The sequence below is a fragment of the Aplosporella prunicola genome (genome assembly GCF_010093885.1).
Source record: "Aplosporella prunicola CBS 121167 unplaced genomic scaffold K452scaffold_29, whole genome shotgun sequence".
NCBI classification, from domain to species: Eukaryota; Fungi; Ascomycota; class Dothideomycetes; order Botryosphaeriales; family Aplosporellaceae; genus Aplosporella; species Aplosporella prunicola.
In genome coordinates, this window is record NW_022983557.1 from 174,170 (window position 1) to 194,955 (window position 20,786).

General features: G+C 60.4%; 9 protein-coding genes across 9 annotated transcripts; 6 read left to right on the forward strand and 3 right to left on the reverse strand.

The window, feature by feature from the left end:
• Positions 1–164: 164 nt before the first annotated feature.
• On the reverse strand, positions 165–794 carry K452DRAFT_101834 (uncharacterized protein). Its single transcript, XM_033534910.1, has one exon. It carries the CDS (start codon positions 716–718, stop codon positions 248–250), a length of 471 nt encoding a protein of 156 aa, XP_033393227.1. The 5' UTR covers positions 719–794; the 3' UTR covers positions 165–247.
• Positions 795–1,887: 1,093 nt separating this feature from the next.
• On the forward strand, positions 1,888–4,195 carry K452DRAFT_301903 (uncharacterized protein; the record flags this gene model as incomplete). Its single annotated transcript, XM_033542511.1, has 2 exons — positions 1,888–2,164; positions 2,217–4,195. The coding sequence occupies 2 exons, from the start codon at positions 1,888–1,890 to the stop codon at positions 4,193–4,195; spliced, it is 2,256 nt and encodes a 751-aa protein (XP_033393228.1).
• A 2,601-nt stretch (positions 4,196–6,796) lies between these two features.
• On the forward strand, positions 6,797–8,835 carry K452DRAFT_321751 (uncharacterized protein). The gene is made up of 2 exons (XM_033544427.1): positions 6,797–8,487; positions 8,549–8,835. The coding sequence occupies exons 1-2, from the start codon at positions 7,015–7,017 to the stop codon at positions 8,681–8,683; spliced, it is 1,608 nt and encodes a 535-aa protein (XP_033393229.1). The 5' UTR covers positions 6,797–7,014; the 3' UTR covers positions 8,684–8,835.
• Positions 8,836–9,207: 372 nt separating this feature from the next.
• K452DRAFT_196077 (uncharacterized protein) lies at positions 9,208–10,797 on the forward strand (the record flags this gene model as incomplete). The annotated part of the gene is made up of 3 exons (XM_033535952.1): positions 9,208–9,829; positions 9,887–10,525; positions 10,601–10,797. Coding segments are annotated over 3 exons (1,458 nt in total), but the record flags the coding sequence as incomplete, so codon positions are not given.
• Positions 10,798–11,097: 300 nt separating this feature from the next.
• K452DRAFT_235719 (uncharacterized protein) lies at positions 11,098–12,858 on the forward strand (the record flags this gene model as incomplete). The annotated part of the gene is made up of 2 exons (XM_033537456.1): positions 11,098–11,154; positions 11,224–12,858. 2 exons carry the CDS (start codon positions 11,098–11,100, stop codon positions 12,856–12,858), a joined length of 1,692 nt encoding a protein of 563 aa, XP_033393231.1.
• Positions 12,859–13,121: 263 nt separating this feature from the next.
• On the reverse strand, positions 13,122–14,642 carry K452DRAFT_301906 (uncharacterized protein; the record flags this gene model as incomplete). Its single annotated transcript, XM_033542512.1, has 1 exon — positions 13,122–14,642. One exon carries the CDS (start codon positions 14,640–14,642, stop codon positions 13,122–13,124), a length of 1,521 nt encoding a protein of 506 aa, XP_033393232.1.
• A 151-nt stretch (positions 14,643–14,793) lies between these two features.
• On the forward strand, positions 14,794–16,649 carry K452DRAFT_361871 (uncharacterized protein). The gene is made up of 2 exons (XM_033546455.1): positions 14,794–15,054; positions 15,116–16,649. The coding sequence occupies exons 1-2, from the start codon at positions 14,860–14,862 to the stop codon at positions 16,280–16,282; spliced, it is 1,362 nt and encodes a 453-aa protein (XP_033393233.1). The 5' UTR covers positions 14,794–14,859; the 3' UTR covers positions 16,283–16,649.
• On the reverse strand, positions 16,518–17,810 carry K452DRAFT_301908 (uncharacterized protein; the record flags this gene model as incomplete). Its single annotated transcript, XM_033542513.1, has 1 exon — positions 16,518–17,810. One exon carries the CDS (start codon positions 17,808–17,810, stop codon positions 16,518–16,520), a length of 1,293 nt encoding a protein of 430 aa, XP_033393234.1.
• Positions 17,811–18,169: 359 nt separating this feature from the next.
• K452DRAFT_291567 (uncharacterized protein) lies at positions 18,170–19,857 on the forward strand. The gene has a single exon (XM_033541202.1). The coding sequence runs from the start codon at positions 18,220–18,222 to the stop codon at positions 19,513–19,515; it is 1,296 nt and encodes a 431-aa protein (XP_033393235.1). The 5' UTR covers positions 18,170–18,219; the 3' UTR covers positions 19,516–19,857.
• Positions 19,858–20,786: the final 929 nt, after the last annotated feature.

The window sequence follows — 20,786 nt, forward strand, 5'->3', positions numbered from 1 at the left end:
CCTACGAGTGTGGTCGAGATAGAGTAGGTCGGACCTGCGACACCCTGCCCTACAACGCAATGCGTTTTGCTCAGAAAAGCAGTTGCTGGAGGCGGGTGGCTGCTGGCCGACGGCACCGGAAGTGAAACGATTCCGGCTTGATCAACTGCGCCCCCTTTTCCCGGCGATATGTATAGCAATTGCCGGGGACGAGGAGAACTCCTTGTCCACGTTTCGGAGCATTAGTCATGGTCCAGATACGAAGTCGCTACGGCGTCGCTAACAAGTAGACACCACGGCCGTAGGGCAGAAGAAGCTTCCATGGAAGCGGCCAGCCTTGCGGGGACTGGGATGGCCCAGGGCCGCGTCGGATGGTGGCTACCCGCCAGTGTGGCTCGACAGGGCAGGCGGCCGGCGCCATGGAAGAGGCGTCCCGGATGTCGTGATGCGTTGTGCTGGCTCTATTTGGCGCAATGTGGCGTCGAGTAGGGTAGCAGCGGGGCAGACCGTGCGTTGCGAGTATGTAATATACTAGCTGGCTAGAGAGAGAGGCTACTATGGGAAACGAGATAGTAGATGAAACGACAGATGAGCAGCTCCCCAGTGACGTAGCGAGGTGGGGAGGTGTTTCGCGCGAGGGAGAAGCGAAGGGCGGTTCAGCCCTGTGAATGGTGATGTCGGGACAAGGCAATCTTACATACGATAAATCCTTTGTTGGTCCGGGCTTGAATTGTCGCATGGGCGCGTGACGGAGAAAGAGGTGGAGATGGCAGAGGAGGAGCGGAGAGAGAGTACGTAGGAAGGAAGAGAGGGAGAGAGAGTAGCCGATTGCGGAGAAGAATAGCTTGGCCGTGTGTGATAGCTAGCTAGTGCGTGATGAGATAGGTGAAAAGGTAGAGAGATAGGCAAGGACACGAGAAAGGCAGGCGGAGGGCGAATTGCGATGGGCAAGGGTTTCTCGTTGCACCTCAGATCTCCCGCGGCTAGCGGACCCTGCTGGGCCGATCGGTGGGCCGTGGGCGGTTGCCCGATTGGCCTGCAATCCCACGAGATTGCTTTTGATTGCACCAGCCAACGAGCCGCTCTCTGCGCCCAAATCTTTTCCAACGGCTGCTCATGCGACCTCCCACTTGGGGGCACAAATGACTATCACCAGCTGATCCAGGACCCCTTTCGGCCAGCGCTTGTCGCAGCTCTCACTCAGGCCGTGTCATCGCCCGAGCAACGCGCATTCTCCGCCGTCATGCACACTGCCTACTGTTCGCCCGCAGCGGCCTCCTCGCTCGCCAAATGCTGCAGCAATACACTAACAGAGACGGCCAGACTCCAGTGCGAGGACCCGCCGGATATAAACAGCTGCACGCGACATCCTGCGACTGTGCCCTGCCGCCCTCCCCCCTGTGCTCCGTGCTGCGAACCCCCAAGATCAGCAAATGAGCGCATTGCACCCCAAAGTGGAGCCTCCGCCCGCCTTCGACGAAGCGCGCGCCCATCAGTCAGCGGCTAGGTACGAGCGGCCACCTCGAGCCTCAGGAGCCCGTCTTGTACCTTGTACTCCGTAGCTGCTACTACCGTCGTTACCTGCGTGCCTCGAGCCGCCGTCACTCGTTCCACCTCCCCGACACTCTCTTACGCTCCTCCGCTCGCTACAGTCTCAACGTCGGCGTCAGCAGGGGTCTCTTGTGTCATTTCGCAACGCCCCGACCGCCTAAATACGTCCTAGCCGTTTGGACCACCGCCTCTATTCAGCCTGCTCCTTCGTGACGGCTTTCCTATTGAAGACCAAGGGGCCAAGGCTTGCTACGCCGCAGCACTCTCATCTATGCCCGACCGCTCTCCCTCAATTGCGTGTCTCACAAAACAAACTCTCACCGTCCTGCTCCCGCTAGGGATTCCCTGAGGGTGACCATGGCCGACACTTCCGCGCGGCCGATAAGCTTCTTGCCTTCAATAAAATGTTCGGATTGTGGCGTCGAGATCGAAATCTCGAAGATGGGTGACCATGTCTGCGGCACCCAAGCTTCCGCCGCGCCAGTCCCTCCTCCGCAAGCTCCGCGGAACAAATCGACAAAGAGCTTCTTCGACAAGGCGGCTTCGTTGACCAGTAGCATGCGCGGCTCCGGCGGGCTTTTGAAGTCCAGTCGGAGCGCGCAGCAGCCGCCGCGCATCGACACTGGTGCCGCGAGTAAGTGTCCTCGCTCTCGTGCGGCGCGTATTTCATGCTGACTTCTTCGCAGACAAGCCGTTCCTTGGAGTCGACACGTCTACGCCCGTCGCCAGCTCAAACTACTCAAAAAGCGCTGCGTCTTCTGACATCCGCAGCAAATCGCCTCAACAAAGCTACAGACCGCCCTCCCATGAACTCTTCACCAAAGATGGTGGAGTCCAGCAAGAAGATTTCAGCCCCGAGGAACCGAGGCCGCTTCCGAGCCACAACTACCCTGAGTCGAATCCTCTCTTTGCGCCTCGAAGCCCGAGACCAGACGGTGGTAACAGTGTGATGGAGAGAATGAACGGCCTTACGTCGGGTCCCTTCGATGCACGACCAAAAAGCCCGTTTGGCGCAAGGCCAAAGAGTCCGTTCGATTTACGACCAAAGACTCCCCAGGCAGAACCTGTGGAGGACGAAAAGTCGGCGCACAAGAGGACGACCACGTTGAACAGCTTCAAGAATCACTCGCGCACTCGCACCTCAAGTCGGGCCAGCAACATGACGCAAGAACGGCCAGGTACGCAACATTCAGACAAGTCGAGATCGTCAGTCCGCTCAAATGGCCCCTCGGGGCTGCCCGAAAATCCAAAGAAGCCAGGACCGCCCCCACGGCCGGCAAGGCCCGGAACCGTGGACACTTTCCTGGAAAAGCTGCAAGAGGAGGGCAATCATGCCACTTTGGCTGGCGTTAGCTCGACTTTTATGGTGCAGAGGAAGGAAAGCCTTGGGGGCGCAAGAAACCCCTCCGTTTCTCTCCCGAGGCGGCCCTCAGAGTCTGGCCCGCAGCACATCCCCCAGAAGCCTTCCGTGCCGCGAGTCGACACACTTCCCGAGCCACCCCAGCCGGCACAAGAAAACGCAAAGAGATTTCCGCGCCGGACTTCCAGCCGTAGCAACATCAGCTTCAAGAACGACACGCAGAACGCGCCGCCATTGCCCGGTCCTGCTGCAGAATTCCGCCTGCGGAACCTGTCACACGCACCGAGCGAGTCGGCTTCTTCGGAAGATTCTTCCGGATTCGACGGACGCAGCAACAGCGGCCGTTCGACTCCCCCTACTTCGGCTGGTTCCAGCCCGAACAAGGACTCTTACGTACCACAATGGGACAGGCCGGCCCACGAGCGCAAGGCTTCGAGAAAGGTCTCGAGTGCTGGCTTCGACGGCCGCAGCGATGCCCTTCGCTCTCTTAACTCCAACTCCCGCACCCCCACCGAAACCCACCGGAAGAACTCCAGCGTCAGCCGCCCCGCCAACCCTCAATATGTCTACGAGGCATTCCGTCCTCCGCCGGCGATGCCAGCTGTCGGTGAACCTCCCGAGTCTCCCATGGACCCTGCCATCCAGCGTGGTCTCTTCAACCCTTACCGCCCCCCTGAAATGACCGCCACCGAGATTCAGTCAGTTGGCGACAACAGCAGCAACGCACCCCCGATGCCTCCAGTTCCCGCCGAGGCCCCGCCACTCGCCAGGCCCCGGGACGCATCGGTCAGCAGTGGCAAGCGGCCTGGAACCAGCAACGGCCAATCCAAGGGCTCTTGCCGCGGTTGCAACGAGCCCATTATCGGCAAGTCCGTCAAGGCCGCTGACGGCCGCCTGACGGGCCGCTGGCACAAGCAGTGCTTCGTTTGCCGGACTTGCGCGTCGCCCTTCGCCACCGCGGACTTCTACGTGCACGAGAACCACCCGTACTGCGCGCAGCACTACCACCAGCTCAACGGTAGCTTGTGCCGTGCCTGCAACACGGGCATCGAGGGCGCGTACCTCGAGACGGAGAGGCGACAGAAGTTCCACCCGAGGTGCTTCAACTGCCGCACGTGCCGCATGCCTCTGCGCGACGACTACTTCGAGGTCGGCGGCATCCCGTACTGCGAGCGGCACGCGTGGCACGCCGCAAGGGGCCCCGGCCCTGGCGGACGTGGCATGGGTCTCGGTCCGCCAAGGCAGAATCCTGAGCGGAGGAGGACGAGGTTGATGATGATGGCCCCGATGGGCCCGCAGTATTGAACCGGGGGCGGAATTAAAGGAGTCTAGGCGTTGACGACTGTCTGATCGCCTACCTTTTTCTTCTCAACTCCACGTCATGCACGACGGGGCCATGCCGGCACGAGTGGCAACCATCCTTTCTCTTTTCTGATTTCTATTACTACGACACGATATGATGGGACGCCCTAACTATTCTACACACAATCACACAATCACACAACGCAGTCCCTAACCACAACACCCTCGCTATCTCGACAAACCCCTCTCCTCTGTTGAATGGCTCTTCTCTCTCCCGGTTACCGAAACGACTGACATGTTTCTATCGTCGCCGAAACGACCTCGTTTGGCATCGACCGGGTCCCTGCCGTTCTTTCGCTGGCGGCAGTTTATTTGTTTGGCAATCTCCTTACACTAAACTTCCGTCTCTCTTCTCGTCATCTTTCATCTCTGCAAGCTCGAACATTTTCCCGCCTTTCTCCTGATACCCATTTACTTCGCTTCGAGCATGTCGTATTTTCCTCGTGCTGGGTGGGCTGGGCTAGATTGGAAGGATCTGGATATACCCTTTCCGTTTCCTCTCGTTCTTCGGATTCCTGATTTCGTCAAGAAAGGGCTTTTTTTTCTTTAGCTCTGCCCTGCTCGGCACTGCGCCGTCGCCACCTACTATCTATCTCTTATCTCTGCCTCTGTCTCTGTTACTGTTGCTGCCTCGTTGTCGTCATCATCCTCGTCGCCGCCGTTTTGTTGATCGTTTTTGTTCATGCACGCACTCACCTTGTTGTCATTGTTTTTTCTGCTTTGGAAAAGTCTCGGCTTGTGAGCGTTTGTCTGTTTTCGTTGCGATTTTCTCTGGTGTCGTGGCTTATCGTTTTATGGTGCCGTCCGGTTTTCGGTTCTCTGGCGTCGTCATTGTTGTTGTTGCCGGCCAGCTGTTTTTGCGCGTGCCGGCTCGTCGCATCTCCCTTCCCTTCCTCATTCTTCTCGCGCTCTTTTTCGGCTCTCGCGATAATGTGTATTGTTAGGCCCTGTCATGATGGCCACGGCCCCCTGGGGAGGAACTCTTCACACTGCACTGGGTACTGCTTACCTGAGTGGCGGTGGTGGGAGTTCTTTTAGGCTAGGGGGGAGGACGCGGGCGCCAATGCGTTACTACCGGGTATGTAGGTATGTAGTTTGTAGTGTTTGCTCTGGAGGGCGTGCGCTTGCGTTGCGGGCGCACGCGCGAATGAACGAGTGGATTGAATGGTTAGGCTGTGCTCGGGTGTTGTTGAGTGCGTGAATGTGTGTGTGTGTGGTGTTGTGTGCACAGTGTTTGGAATTTCCAAGCCCCTAGAAGAAGAGTAGGTAGGTAGGTATATACATACATCAAATGCCTCGGGTTCGAGTGGCCTCAATCGCAATAATCCTACATACAATAGCCAGCCATCTAGCCATCACTCACTCGCCCACGGGGAGTCCAACAGACCCTAACAACCTACGCACGTGGGCGCGGCGTGCGGCACTAGATGGCGCGCTACTGTGTGCACTAGGTACCTACGGTACAGTACGCGCCAAAGGAAGGGCGCGAGGGAGCGGCGGCGCACCCTCGACCTCCACGCTTCACGCTTCACGCTCCACGCTTTCATCCATCCATCCATCCATGCAGTGCGCGCAGGCGCCGACCTCGGTATTTATCGATATGATTTGGTTGGATGAGACAGGACGATAACGTTGAGATGGGGGTGGGGGTGCTTCTTCACCGCCAGGCACGTATGCGCACAGTACCGGTACACTACTCGGTACGGAAGCACAACGCAAAGCAAAGCAGCGTACGTAGCCAGGTACATCAGCACGAAAAAAAAGCGCGCGATAACTACACAGCGAAGCGCCTATGTACGTGGTAGGCATTACATAGCAGCTAGTTGTTGGTTGGCTGGACAAGACTGTCGACGAGAGGTGTGGGTGATGGGTGGATGGAGCAGCGGTTGCCGAGGGCCGGATCGTCAGGGCCCGTCAGGCCGTGAGGCCGTGATCGGTGGCAGCGATTGGCGACTGGCAGGGTCCCGGTCTTGGATGCATGTGTCGGTGTGCAAGCGCGTGCGGTCTGGTACAATACGTACTCAATAGGGCAGGGGAACAGCGGGGCAGCCAGCCGCGCGCAGTAACTACTCTAGTGACATGCGTGCGTGCGTGCGTGCATGCATGCATGCGGTGGAAGGTGGAGATTACATACCTAGGCTAGGTCCTCCGCGGGCGCGGCACGCGATAAGAGAGGTTCGCGAGGGTTGGCTTGGTTTGGTTGCTTGGACGGCCTGGCGCGCGAACGGGACTGAGAGAGTCTGGAGCTGAGCGGAGCTGAGCTGGGGTGGAGCAGACCAAGTGGGGCGCCTATGTATGTATGTATGTATGGGGTGGAACTTGGGGTCGCTCCAATTGGGGTAGAGGCGGAGCGGCCTGGCCTGGTGGCCGGCGCTTTGTGTAGCTTGGTATAAATACGTAGGCGGGCCTGGTGCCTGAGGACCCTCTTCTTCCTCTTCTTCCGCAGCCATTGTGATCCAACGCTCTTCTGTACACGCAGCCAGACTCTCGCGCTTCTTTCGGGCCATTGCCCTGTCGTCAAGATTTTCTCCAATCTCCTTAACTCGTGAGTAGCTTCTGCCAATATCGTGTGTATCATGGATGAACGCAGTGCTGATGCCGCCGCCTCCTCCAGCGTCCACCACCCTTTTGCCGGCCGACGCTCTGCGCCCTCTGGTGGAGCATCGGAAGCCCCGTACAGGAAGTAAACGCAGCCCGGCGCCGTAGCACGCACACACAAGGAATCAAAGAACCAAATCAAGTAGCAAGAGAACCGAGTCGCCATGGCACCGCACGCGGACCAAGACGTCGGCCAGGCGAGGGGTGGTGCAGGAGACGGACGCAGCCGCAGCCAGGAGGAGCTGTTCCTCGTCGACTCGCCCAATGTCGAGTACACCGACACTGAGATCAAGAGCAAGTACACGTACCGCACGACGTCGATCGCGCGCAATGCCGACGGCCGCATGGTCGCCACCCCGCGCGCCACCGAGTACGACTTCAAGGTCGAGCGCAAGGTGCCGCGCGTGGGTATGATGCTTGTCGGTTGGGGCGGCAACAACGGCACCACCGTCACCGCGGGCATTATTGCCAACCGCCGCGGCCTGGAGTGGGAGACGCGCGAGGGCAAGCGCGGCTCCAATTACTATGGCTCCATGATCATGGCCTCGACCATCAAGCTGGGCACCGATGCCGCCACTGGCAACGAGGTCAACATCCCCTTCCACCAGCTGCTGCCTATGGTGCACCCTGACGACCTGGTCGTTGGCGGCTGGGACATCAGCAAGATGAACCTTGCCGATGCCATGGACCGCGCGCAGGTCCTGGAGCCCACCCTCAAGGGCTTGGTGCGCAAGGAGATGGCGGCCATGACTCCCATGCCTTCCATCTACTACCCCGACTTCATTGCCGCGAACCAGGAGGGCCGCGCCGACAATGTGCTCCCTGGCTCCAAGGCCAGCATGGCCCACGTCGAGCAGCTGCGCAAGGACATTCGCGACTTCAAGGCCGCGAACAACCTCGACAAGGTCATCGTGCAGTGGACCGCCAACACGGAGCGCTACGCCGACCTCGTGCCAGGCATCAACGACACGGCGGACAACCTGCTCAAGGCCATTGAGGCGGGGCACGCAGAGGTGTCGCCATCGACCGTCTTTGCGGTTGCGTGTATCCTCGAGGGCGCGCCGTTCATCAACGGGTCTCCCCAGAACACGTTTGTGCCGGGAGCGGTGCAGCTGGCCGAACGTCACAACGCCTTCATCGGCGGTGACGACTTCAAGTCTGGCCAGACGAAGATGAAGTCGGCGCTTGTGGACTTCCTCATCAACGCGGGCATCAAGCTCACGTCCATTGCGTCGTACAACCACCTCGGCAACAACGACGGCCGCAACTTGTCCAGCGAGCGCCAGTTCCGCAGCAAGGAGATCAGCAAGTCCAACGTCGTGGATGACATGGTGGCTGCGAACTCGGTGCTGTACAAGGAGGGCGAGCACCCCGACCACACCGTCGTCATCAAGTACATGCCGGCGGTTGGCGACAACAAGCGCGCCCTCGACGAGTATTACGCCGAGATCTTCATGGGTGGCCACCAGACCATCTCCATCTTCAACGTGTGCGAGGACTCTCTGCTCGCGAGCCCGCTGATCATCGATCTCGTGCTCGTCACTGAGATGATGACGCGCATCCAGTGGCGCGCGAGCGGAAAGGAGGAGTACGCCGGCTTCCACTCTGTGCTCAGCATCCTGAGCTACATGCTCAAGGTGAGTTCTTGCTGCTCCAACTGATTAATATACACCGGAATGACTGACTAACCTTCTGCAGGCGCCCCTCACCCCGCCCGGCACGCCCGTCGTCAACGCCCTCGCGAAGCAGCGCACCGCGATGACGAACATCTTCCGCGCGTGCGTCGGCCTCGAGCCTGAGTCGGATATGACGCTCGAGCACAAGCTGTTCTAGGCTTCTGACTTTAGTGCGTGCTGCTGCTAACATCGGCGCGTGCTTGGTGGCTGGATGAGCGCGCACTTCAACATGCGTGCGATGTTGTTGTTTTACTTTGATCCTCACTGTAGTCGCTCTTTATAAATAGGTTTGCCAAATTGCGTGGGTGTCGTTGAAGTGCCGTGAGGTCGTGATGCTGCCTGCCTAATGAAGATGCGTACTTGCCTTTCTTGTCCCTGCTTGGGAGTCGCGCCTGCCCTTCCCGTTACTCTTGCCTTCCTCTTACTCTTGCTTTCTTGCTGCTTTTCTTTCACTTTTTACCTCAGTCATTCTCCCTTCATACCTTACCTCCAGTCTCTTACCTCTCAAAACGTCACTGCTCAGACCTCATTCCTCAGTGCAACATCACAGCATAACCCACAATGCCTCCTGCGGCTGTTGGCCCGGAGAGACCTCCTAGCATGCCCCAGTCTTGCCCCCATCAAGAAGTCCCGTCTTCGACTTTGCCGGCCGACACTCCCACTACCCACGCCTTCATCCCTGGCGACGCCTTTACGCCCGCCGAGATCGCCATCGCCCTGGAAGAACGGGATGCAACACTCCGGCAACCATTCATACCGCCGCCAGGCGAGCGACCGTACGAAAAAGTCTCACTGGATGCGCTGATGCCGACACAGCGGGGCGTCGTGTTCAAAGGAAGAGTTCGCAACCTCCAGACGCTATCAACGCGGGCAGTGAGCCAGGCGCCAGGGGCAGCGAAGGGTTGCCTACGCGTGGTGATAGGAGATGAGGGCGGCGCCGTGATGTTGCGTCTCTGGCATGCCCAGGCCGCTTACCCACTACGTCTCGGCCAGCTGCTCAAGGTCTGGACGACGCATGTTGCGCATGCGCCGGTGGTGACGTATGCGCTTGCGCCTGAGAACGCGCCGCTTGTCACTAGCATCTTCCCTGAGCGGGACCGTGGTTGCCATGTCCAGCTGCTGGAGAGCATGGTGCATGAGAAGGATTGCCATGTCCCGTTGGGCTGCGCAGAGGCGGCTAGAAGTGGTAGGCCTGGTCAGATTCCCGGACTAATGGGCCTTGCGACGTTTGCAGAGGGAGGGTGTGAGGTGAGAGGCGCGAGGGTATTGGTTTGCGTTAAAGGTATCGGGGCTAGAAGGACAGGTATGTGGAATTGGTGTTGAGAGGATTAGGAGAGAAGAAAGTACTAATGTTGATCAGTGATGTGTAAAGACACCACCACCGCAACTACCGTCGCCTGCCGTGTCTTCGACAACACAACTTCGGCCACTCTCGACCTGTGGGATGTTAGCGTCGACTCTACGTCGACCTGGGAACCGCACAAAACGATTCTTCTCCTGACAGAACCCGTTTGCAGTCGTGTCAACAACACCAACGTGACCATACAACTCAAGATCAACAACTCTACGACCATCGACATCGACCCACTCCTCCCGGATGTCCGCCGCCTCCGCAGTCACGCCCAGCACATCCAGCAGATCGACTCCCCCGCACCCCCTTTCCCCTCCAACATCTTTGACATGCCAGCCATACATGCCGCTCTGGCCGTCAGCCCTATCGGCCTCGACTTAAGCAGGAGCAGGGTGCCAGCTCTTCCGCCGCTCCCACTCCACAGCCTCGCTGACCTCCACGCCGTCGCTCGTGCTTACCCGCTCCGCCCATCTCTGGCTTACGCCTCATTGCTGCTGCCCTCCCCAGAACTTACGGCTCTGCACCGCCGCGGGGCTCTCGCTATCGGCATTTGCCCGCGCTGCAGCCTTACGCTGCGAGCTAATGCTCTCGAGGCATCCTGTCTGCGCTGCACTGCACCTGCCATCCCCTCCAGCACCGCCAGCACCGGTGCATTTTCCTCCACTGCTAGCAGTGCGACCGCATTGCCTGATCACACTCCTACCACGGCAACAACAGCGTCAGCCGTACCACTGCGCCTCAACCCGCGCATACTCGGCCCGTTGGTCGACGAGACTGGCGCGCTGGAGCCCGGCGCACCGGCTGTGGCGGACGAGGCGTGGGCACAGTTGCTGGGGCGGAAGGTGGAGGAGGTGGTGCGCATGAAGGGGGATGAGTTGAGGGCGCTGGAGGAGAGGATTGCGTGGGTGAGAGTGACGGTGTTGATGGGGTGGTGGGGCGGGGATGAGGAGGAGGGAGGGGATGGAGGAGGAGCGGGAGCGGAAGAGGGAGGGGAAGGAACGGGGAGGTTGGTGGTGTTGGCGGTGAGGGTTTGATAGATATATATCTATTCAATGGAATGAAGTCCGAAGGGTGGATGACTGGACCGAGAGTCGGTGCGCAGATCGGCCCGCCGTCGACCTCCGCGATCGCTCTTGGCTCTGCCGCCGGTCATTCGACAATTGATCTTTCTTGAGCAATTGTCACACAGCATCGCCACCTAAGGGAAAACGAAACATACAATGGCCTCGCACACTGCTTCTCAGAGATATCTCAGCACAAGGGGTGGATCCTACGATGTACGCCCCTCGGCCCCCCGCAACTTTGCCCCGCCGCCAATTGCAATGCGCTGACTCAACCCCCACCAGCTGTCCTTTGAAGATGTCGTCCTCAAGGGTCTCGCCGCCGACGGTGGCCTGTTTATCCCCGAGGAGATCCCCTCGCTGCCCGCCGACTGGGCCTCCAAGTGGAAGGACTACACGTTCGAGGAGCTAGCCTACGAAATCTTCTCGCTCTACGTTTCGTCGACCGAGATCCCGGCCGCCGACCTGAAGGACCTGATCAAGCGGAGCTACGCGACGTTCCGGGCAGCAGACCGCACGCCGACAGTGACGCTCGACGAGAAGCGCAACATCCACCTGCTCGAGCTGTTCCACGGGCCGACGTTCGCGTTCAAGGACGTCGCGCTGCAGTTCTTGGGCAACCTGTTCGAATACTTCCTCATCAGGCGGAACAGGGGCAAGGCCGAGGGCGAGAAGGAACACCTTACGGTTATTGGCGCTACTAGTGGCGATACCGGCTCCGCTGCTATCTATGGCTTGCGCGGCAAGAAGGACGCCTCTGTCTTCATTATGCATCCGAAGGGCAAGGTCAGCCCGATCCAGGAGGCGCAGATGACGACGGTGCTGGATGCCAATGTGCACAACCTTGCCGTTGACGGCACATTTGACGACTGCCAGGACTTTGTCAAGGCGCTCTTCGCCGACGAGGAAATCAACAAGACGCACCGACTGGCAGCGGTCAACTCGATCAACTGGGCGCGCATCCTCGCGCAGATCACGTACTACTTCCACGCGTACTTTTCGCTGGTGCGGTCACCGGCCTTCACGTCGGGCGACCACGTGCGGTTCGTCGTGCCCACGGGCAACTTCGGCGACATCCTGGCCGGCTACTTTGCGAAGCGCATGGGCCTGCCGGCCGAGAAGCTCGTCATCGCCACCAACGAGAACGATATCCTCAACCGCTTCTGGCGCTCCGGCTACTACGAGAAGAAGGAGGTGCACGGGCGCGCGGCCGCCGGCGGCCTCAAGCAAGACGGCGCCCAGGCCCACGCCGACGGCGTCAAGGAAACCCTCTCCCCCGCCATGGACATCCTGGTCAGCAGCAACTTCGAGCGCCTGCTCTGGTTCCTGGCCTACGAAGTCTACGGCGGCGCCGCGAGCAGCAGCAGCAGCGTGGCGGACAAACGCGCCATTGCCGGCGAGAAGGTCAAGACGTGGCTGGCCGAGCTCAAGAGCAACGACGGCTTCGGCGTCGAGAGCGCTGTCCTCGCCGCCGCCGCCAAAGACTTCGAGTCCGAGCGCGTGTCTGACGCCCAAACCCTCGAAACCATCAAGCACGTCTACACGACCACGGCCAGCCAACAAGGCCCCAAAGCCAGTGCGCGCAACGGCACCGCCGGCACCCTCTCCGCGGCGGGCAACTACATCCTCGACCCGCACAGCGCCGTCGGCTTCGCAGCCGCGCTGCGCAGCGCCGAGCGCGCCCCGGCCCCTGCCCACCATATTGCGCTCGCGACGGCGCATCCGGCCAAGTTCTCGGCGGCGGTCGAGAAGGCGCTCGAGGGGCAGGAGGGGTTCCGGTTTGAGGATGTTCTGCCCGAGCAGTTTGTCGGGCTGGAGCAGAAGGAGAAGCGCGTTACGACGGTGCAGAAGAGTGAGGGGCTGGCCGGGATTAGGGAGCTGGTGATTCGGAGGGTGCGGGAGGAGAAGAATGCTGCGTAGGTAGGTTGGTGCTGTTATGTCGTTTTGGGGTTTGGGGTGATAGACTGCCTTTGCATGGATGGGCTTGCATGTGCACCTCTGTGTGAGAGAATCGAGACGTTTGGAGGCTGCATAAAATGGTTCAGGTATACATACATATACACACACGCTCGCGCTCTAAACGAAGAACGTTTTAGATGAATGGCACCACATACATGATTCCGAACCCAGCACACTAAAGCAGGTATAATTACTCTCTCTTAACCCCTAAAACCTACCCCACCCTAGCCCTCCTCACGATCCATATCATCACGGCCGCGCTTACCAGCTCCCCGCCTGCCACGCAACACACTGCCCTTCTTGCCCCTGCCCTCATGCAAATCCTTCATCTCCCTCACAGCAACACGCTGGGCCTCGCCCACGCGCTCACTCAGGACCATGACCTCGTCCTTCTGGACCAGTTCCTCGGCCAGCTTCTTGCCAAGGGCCGTCTCGATCCGCAGCCAAATCTCGACGTCGTACTGGGTGACGAGCGAGATGGCCTTGCCCGACTTGCCCGCGCGCGCCGTGCGGCCCACCCGGTGCACGTACGTCTTGCTGTCCGGCGGCAGGTCGAAGTTCACCACGTAGCTGACGGACGGGATGTCGAGGCCGCGGGCGGCGACGTCGGTCGCCACCAGTATGTCCCGCGCTTTGGCTTTGAACTTGTTGAGCGCGCCGAGGCGCGCCGACTGCGACAGCTGCCCGTGCAAGGGGATGGCGCCGAAGCCCAGCGTCCGCAGCAGGATCGCGATGCGCTGGGTTTCGTTGACGGTGCGGGTGAAGATGATGGTGGGGTGGCCGAGCATGTCCGACAGCAGGTGCACGAGGTACAGGTCCTTGTGCTTGTGCGGGATGAAGATGTAGTTCTGCAGCAGCGTCGAGACGGTCTGGTGCGAGGACGAGGAGATGGCGACGCGGAGGGGGTTGCTCAGACTGGCGCGCTGGAGGCTCTCGACTTTGGAGCTCATGGTCGCCGAGAACAGGTAGGTTTTGCGGCCCTCTTTGGGCAGGACTTTTAGGATCTTATCCAGGATGGGCCCGAAGTCCAGGTCGAGCAGCCGGTCCGCCTCGTCCATGACGAGGTAGCGCAGCGCGCGCAGCGAGAAGCCCTTTGTGTTCTCGAGGTGGTCGAGCAGCCGGCCCGGCGTCGCCACCACAATGTGCGGGTTCTTGCCCAGCGCGATCTGCTGCGGTGTCATATCCATGCCGCCGACGAGGACGGCGCACTTGACGCCGATGAGGCTGCCCAGCGCTTCGAACTGCTGCGAGATTTGGTAGGCCAGCTCGCGCGTCGGCGCCAGTATCAGCCCGAATAGCTTCTGCTGCTTCTCCATCAGGTCTTGCAGGATGGGCAGCGCGAACGCGGCTGTCTTGCCTGACCCTGTCTCGGCCAGCCCGATCAGGTCCCGCCCTTGTAGCGCCAGCGGTATCGCTTCCGCTTGGATGGGCGTCGCGTGCTTGAAGCCCAGCTGCTCGCAGCTGTCGCATAGCTCGGGGATGATGCCTAGGTCGCGGAATGTCTTGCGCTGCTGCTCTCCCGCCGCCGCCTCCTCCTCTTGTGCCGATTCCTCCTCCTCCTCCTTCTCTTCCTCCGCCTCGTCGCTGCTCTCGCCGTCCGAAGTCGCTTCTTCTACGGCCTTCTTCGCCGGCTTGCGTTTCTCGACGGCGTGCTTCTTCGCGGGGCGCACGTTGCTGGCACCGCTGCGCGCGGCGGCGGGCTTGTGGGAGTCGTTGCTAATCTTCCTCTTCTTGATTGCCGGCATGGTGGGCGTGTTGTGCTAAGTGAAGAAGGAAGAGAGAAAGTGTCGGCGACGCGGGCGTGAGACCAAAATTCCCTTATCGCGATAAGCATCCCGCAGCGATTTTTTGATCATCGACGACGATTGCGCTTCTTTGCTTCGGCAGAATTCCTGCCCGCAACACTCCTCCATCCCTCTCCCTCTCTGTTTCTCTCTCATACTTTTCTAAACTAATTCAACCATGGCCAAGAGAAGAGTCAAGAAGCGCACCCATGTCGGCGCGGCCAATGCGCCCCACGACGCGCCCAAGCCCGGCGACAATGCCCCCAAGAGCATGGTCATCCGCGTCGGAGCCGGCGAGGTCGGCTCCAGCGTGTCGCAGCTGGTCAAGGACGTCCGGCACGTCATGGAGCCTGGCACAGCAGCCCGACTAAAGGTACATGGGAAACACACCGGAAGAGAGACGCGCGCGCGCAGCTAACGACGAGGGGATATAGGAACGGCGGTCGAACAAGCTGCGCGACTACACCACCATGGCCGGCCCGCTCGGCGTCTCCCACCTCCTGCTCTTCTCCAAGTCCGAGACGGGCAACACCAACCTCCGCCTGGCGAAGACGCCGCGCGGGCCGACGCTGCATTTCCGCGTCGAGAAGTACTCGCTGGCCAAGGACGTGATGCGCGCGCAGAAGCACCCCAAGACGGGCGGGCACGAATACCACACGGCGCCGCTGCTGGTTATGAACAACTTCACGAGCAGCGCGGGGGCGAGCGAGAGCCGCGCGGCCAACGCCGTCCCGCCCCAGCTCGAGTCCCTCGTCACCACCATGTTCCAATCCCTCTTCCCGCCCATCTCGCCGCAAGCCACGCCCCTGACCTCGATCCGCCGCGTCCTGCTGCTGAACCGCGAGCCCGCGCCCGCCGACTCAAACTCGTACGTCATCAACCTGCGCCACTACGCCATCACGACCAAGATCGTCACCAAGAACGTCCCCAAGAGCATCCGCCGCCTAAACAACGCCACCAAGCTGCCCGCCAGCTCCGAGAAGAAGCGCAAGGGCCTGCTGCCCAACCTCGGCAAGCTCGACGACGTCGCTGACTACCTGCTGGACCCGGACGCGGGCGGCGGCTACACCAGCGCCAGCGACACAGAGGTCGAGACGGACGCCGAGGTCGAGGTCCTCGCCAATGCCACGCGCCGCGTCCTCAACCGCAAGGAGAAGCAGCGCGCCAAGGACGCCGCAACAGGCGCCGCGTCGCGGCCCGACGACGCCCGCGCAAACGTCGAGAAGCGCGGCGTCAAGCTCGTCGAGCTGGGGCCGCGCATGAAGCTGCGCTTGCAGAAGGTCGAGGAGGGCTTGTGCGGCGGCAAGGTCATGTGGCACGAGTCCATCACAAAGTCCGCCGACGAGGTCCGCAAAATGGACAAGATGTGGGACCAGCGGCGGAAGGAAAAGGAGGAGCGCAGGCGCATCCAGAAGGAGAATGTCGAGCGGAAAAAGAAGGAGAGGGGCGAGACGGGCGAGGAGGAAGACGATGAGGACATGGACGCCGATGATGACGACGAGTGGGATAGTGAAGGCTTGGATAACGATGGCGCGGGAGACGTGGGGAGCGCCGACGAAGAAGACGAGGACATGGAGGACGTCGACGAGGACGACGAGTGAGCGCTCTCGCGCACCAATTTCTCTGATATCATTGTATGGAGCTGGCTTAGAACACGCACGGGGTCTGGGCCGACAAACAAAAAAAAAAATTCTGAATCGCTTTTCCAACCTTGCAGCAGCAGCAGCAAAAAAACCCGTAACCCAGGGCCAACCAACGACACGCATCCCACACGCCTCCCACACGCCTCCCTTCTATTACACACGCGCCTCAGCAGCGGCGCCCATGACTGCTCACTCACTCAGCCTTGACGCGCTTATCAGCCGGCTGGCCATTCTGCTCCGACTCCACGGAGCCGCGTTTCCTAGACGCGTCGTTCCTCCTGCGCGCCTCCTCAGCAGCCTCCCACTCCCGGCGCTTCTGCTTCTCAGCGGCCTCGCGCTCGGCCTGGCGCTGCTTGTAGGACTCGCGAATGCGCATTTCGACGCGGACGAGGTCGTCCTCGGAGACGGCGTCGTCGATGCTCTCGAGCACGCTGTGCACCGTCGACACGTGGTTGGCCTCGTGCTTGTCGTCGCGGAAATGGGGCGAGCCGTCGTCGGAGCGCTTGAAGCGCCAGCGCGATTCAGAGTCCTTGTAGCACTCGATGATGCGCCCGTCGAGTTGTTGGTCGATGGCTTTCATCGCGGCCCACTCGTCGTCTGTGATGTGTAGGGGTGCGAAGAGCCGGTAGTCGCCTTTGCCGTGGAAGACGTAGAGGTCGAAGCTGGGCTTGGCGTCGTAGTCGGGCTCTTGTTGTTCGTCTTGTTGCTGTGAGCTAGTGCCGTTTGCGGCAGCGGGAAAGTCGCCCAGCTTGAGGCGGAAGTCGACGGTGTTTTCGTGGGCGGGCTTCCATTTGAGAATGTGCTCGTCGGTGCCGAAGACGTAGGGCGTCTCGCGGCAGGTGAAGATGAGGCCGTCGCTGCCGTGCTTGAGCGAGGGCAGCTTGACCTTGAACATGTGACTCAGCGCGTAGGGGAACGACATGTCCTTGAACTGGACCTCGAAGAGCTGCGACTGCAGGGCGTCCTTCTGCACGTGCTTGAACAGCTTCTCCCAGGGCTTGTAGACGTTTTCGCGGAAATAGGCCAGGCGCTTGTCGAGGGGTTTGTGCGTCTGCAGCTGGTGGTCGAGCAGCAAGCAATCAAAGACCAAGAAGCGCAGGCGGTGCTGGCCATTGGGCTCGGCGTCGTAGACGAGCTCGCCGTCGATGATGGTGTTTGTGTGGAAGCGGTTGAAGCTGGGGTCGGCGTGGTGCGGGAAGTGCAGCCCTTGGACGTAGTAGTAGTCGTTCTTGCGGTCGATCAAGTAGTGTATCTCGTTGCCCAGGTCGTCCTGCGTGAAGTACAGCAGGCAGCGGATGCCGTCCGTCTTCTCGCACAGGTAGTAGTCCCGCCGCATCAGCTCGTGGATGTGCTTCGAGGCAAACGACACTGGCTGCGCCCCCGCGAATCCGTGCTGCTTGCGCCCCAGCAGCTTGGCCACTTCCTCCCGGAACGACGCTGCCAGCTCGGGCTCCGCCTTGACCCCTGGTATCGACGGAATGGGCATCTCGACGTCTTGGTGTCCGCGTCGGGTATTGGGTTCGCAAGCGCAGTCAAGGCCTGATGGATAGTGGTTGGAAGATGTGGTCCGGAATCACTGATGGTTGGAGTAGTAGTGCAGGGCGCTCGCATTCGTGGACATGATCGGAGGTAGTATGAAGCTGTTGATGCAAATCAGTCGCGGCCTACAAACAAACAAAAACAAAGGCTCGTTTCGCTCTTTCAACCTTCTAGTTAATTCATGTTATGCGGAGCGTGGGCGCGCGAGAGCTGGGGCGGGGACCGGGGGTTGGCCGGAGACAAAGACGCGCCTCTCGCTAAGGTTCAGCCCTACGCAACCTAACTTCACTGGTGTCACCATCGACATCGACACCGACACGCACTCACGCGACCGCTCCTCCCATCCCACCGCCGCAATGCCGCCCAAGCGCATGACCGCGAACCCCGTGAAGCCGGCGCGCTACCGCCCGGGCAAGCCCGTCGCCGAAGAGCCCTCATCGTCAGACGGCGGCGAAGAGTCGGGCGACGACGAGGAGCAGGCCGTGCAAGGACAACCGCAAGCCGCTGCGCCTGTGCCGAAGGCGTCGTCGTTCCCCAAAAACGCGACGAAGCTCAGCGCCAACCTGCAAAACGTCGACCTCAATGCGCGGCGGCGCGAAGGCGCGGCGCAGGAGTCGGCGCGGCTGGAAGCAGAGAGGGCGGCGCGCGCGGCTGCTGAGGCGGGGTTCGAGACGGAGAGTGAGGAGGAAGAGGAGGGAAGTGGGGAGGAGGGGAGCGAGAGCGAGGACGACTCGTCAGAGGAGGAGGAGAGCAGCAGCGAGGACGAGGCCGCCGCGCGCCGGAAAAAGATGCTCCGCCCCGTGTTCGTGCGGAAAGACCAGCGCAAAGTCTCTGCGACAGCAAATGCAGGCGGCGGGGGCGAGAAGACGGAAGAGGAGAAGTGGGCGGAGGAGACGGCGCGGCGGAAAGCGAAGACGGACGCGCTCGTGCAAGAGCAGCTGCAGAAGAACGCGGCAGCGCGGGCAGCAGGCAAGAAGTTCTGGGACGACGAGGACGAAGCCGCACTCGGCGACGAGGTCGACGACCGCGACGGCCTCGCCCCCGAAGCAGAGTTCGCGGCGTGGAAGCTGCGCGAGCTGACGCGGGTCAAGCGCGAGCGCGAAGCCATCGAGGCCGCCGAAAAGGAGCGCGACGAGGTCGAGCGCCGGCGCAACCTCACGGCCGAGGAGCGCGAGGCCGAGGACCGCGCCTTCATCGAGCAGCAGAAGGAGGACCGCGCCCAGAAGGGCTCCATGGCCACCATGCAGAAGTACTTCCACAAGGGCGCCTTCTTCCAGGACGACTTGGCCGAGGCCGGCCTCGACCGCCGCGACATCATGGGCAGTCGCTTTGTCGACGACGTGCGTAATAAAGACGCCTTGCCCGAGTACATGCAGATTCGCGATATGACGAAGCTGGGCCGCAAGGGCAGGTCCAAGTACAAGGACATGCGCAGCGAGGACACGGGCCGGTGGGGCGACTTTGGCGACAGGAGAGGGAAGGGCGCCGGCGGCGACTTTCGGGGCGTCGATGATCGCTTTCGGCCGGATAATGACCGCGAGGGCGGCGGGCCCGGCGCCACGGGTGCGAATGCTAAGCCGGTGGGCGAGCGGAAGAGGTATGGCGAGGAGAGAGATGACCGCGAGGGCAAGAGACCGAGGATCACGGATTGAGCGCTCTGCTGTCTCTTTATTACCTGCTGTGTTTGGAGGTGGAGGTGGAGGTGGTTCCCTGGAACGGGTATCCTGCTTTCAGGCTAACGTGGAACGCGCCGTTCGTCTGTACCTCGTATCGGAGTGCCTGGGGCTTACGGATTCACTGGGAGGTCTAAAAAGCAAGTTATGTTTTCTCAGCCCAGACCGATTGGGTTGCCAGGCAGCACTAAACTGTAAGGATGTCACTGAAGCAGTTCGCTGAAGTAGTGACTGTCAGGGGCTGCATTGATATAGACCGAGTATATAAGGTCTACAAATATGGACGTCAGACTCAAGTGTACCGACATGGAAGAAGCACTACAGCTCGTTTTGACGGCTTACGAAGTTATACCTCTCTCCAAAGAATCTTTTTTTTTTTTTTTTTTTTTTTTTTTTTTTTTTTTTTTTTTAATCACTGTGCTCCCAACCCGACGATGGACACGACAAATAAAAACGATTACCACGGCCTTCTCATCAGAAAAAGTCTACGGTTCCCCCCGTCCTTGGCTATTTCCGAGTGATGAATATCAAGAACGACGTTCTTAGCGCTTGAGAGCTTCAGCTGGCTGAAACAGACTCGAAATAACTCACTGCCACTATCAACGGCTTTCAATCACAACGTCATGCACATTCTAATCAAAATTCCAACAACGTCACTGGAGCAGAGGCTATATGCACACAGAATCATTCCAACACGGACGCGCGTTGCGTTGCGGCGAGCCAGTTAGGTGCTCTACGAGGCACTGGCGTTTCCCCGCATCAACTCAGCCGCAAACATTTGGGCAATTGGGACAGAAATCCGCGACGCGATTGATTGCAGGACTACTTTCGCCAGCGGTGGCAGAAGCACACATTGGCGCGCTCCTAGAGCCCATGCTGCTGGGCCGATCAATCGCCGCCTGTCCCGCGTACGTACTGCGAGGCCCTTCTGGGGTGAACTCACGCTCGATGCCCACGCCGTATTCGTGCGAAGTCCCATGGGGTCCGCGGAGCGGGAGCGCGAGTAGGGGAGCGAGAGAGAGAGAGAGAGAGAGAGAGAGAGAGAGCAGCGGCTGCTACTGCTGCTGGTGGTGGAGCAGGAGCTCGGTGAGCGTGCGAGCGGGGCGTGGCGTGGCGGAGAGAGAGTTGACCACGAGATCGGCAGGTCGGGCGAGCAGCGCGGTCGAAAGGGTTTGAAGGGCGGACCACCTGCTGCTGCTGCTGCTGGCGATACTGCTCTGCCCCGAGCAGCGCTTCTTCTTAGACCTTCT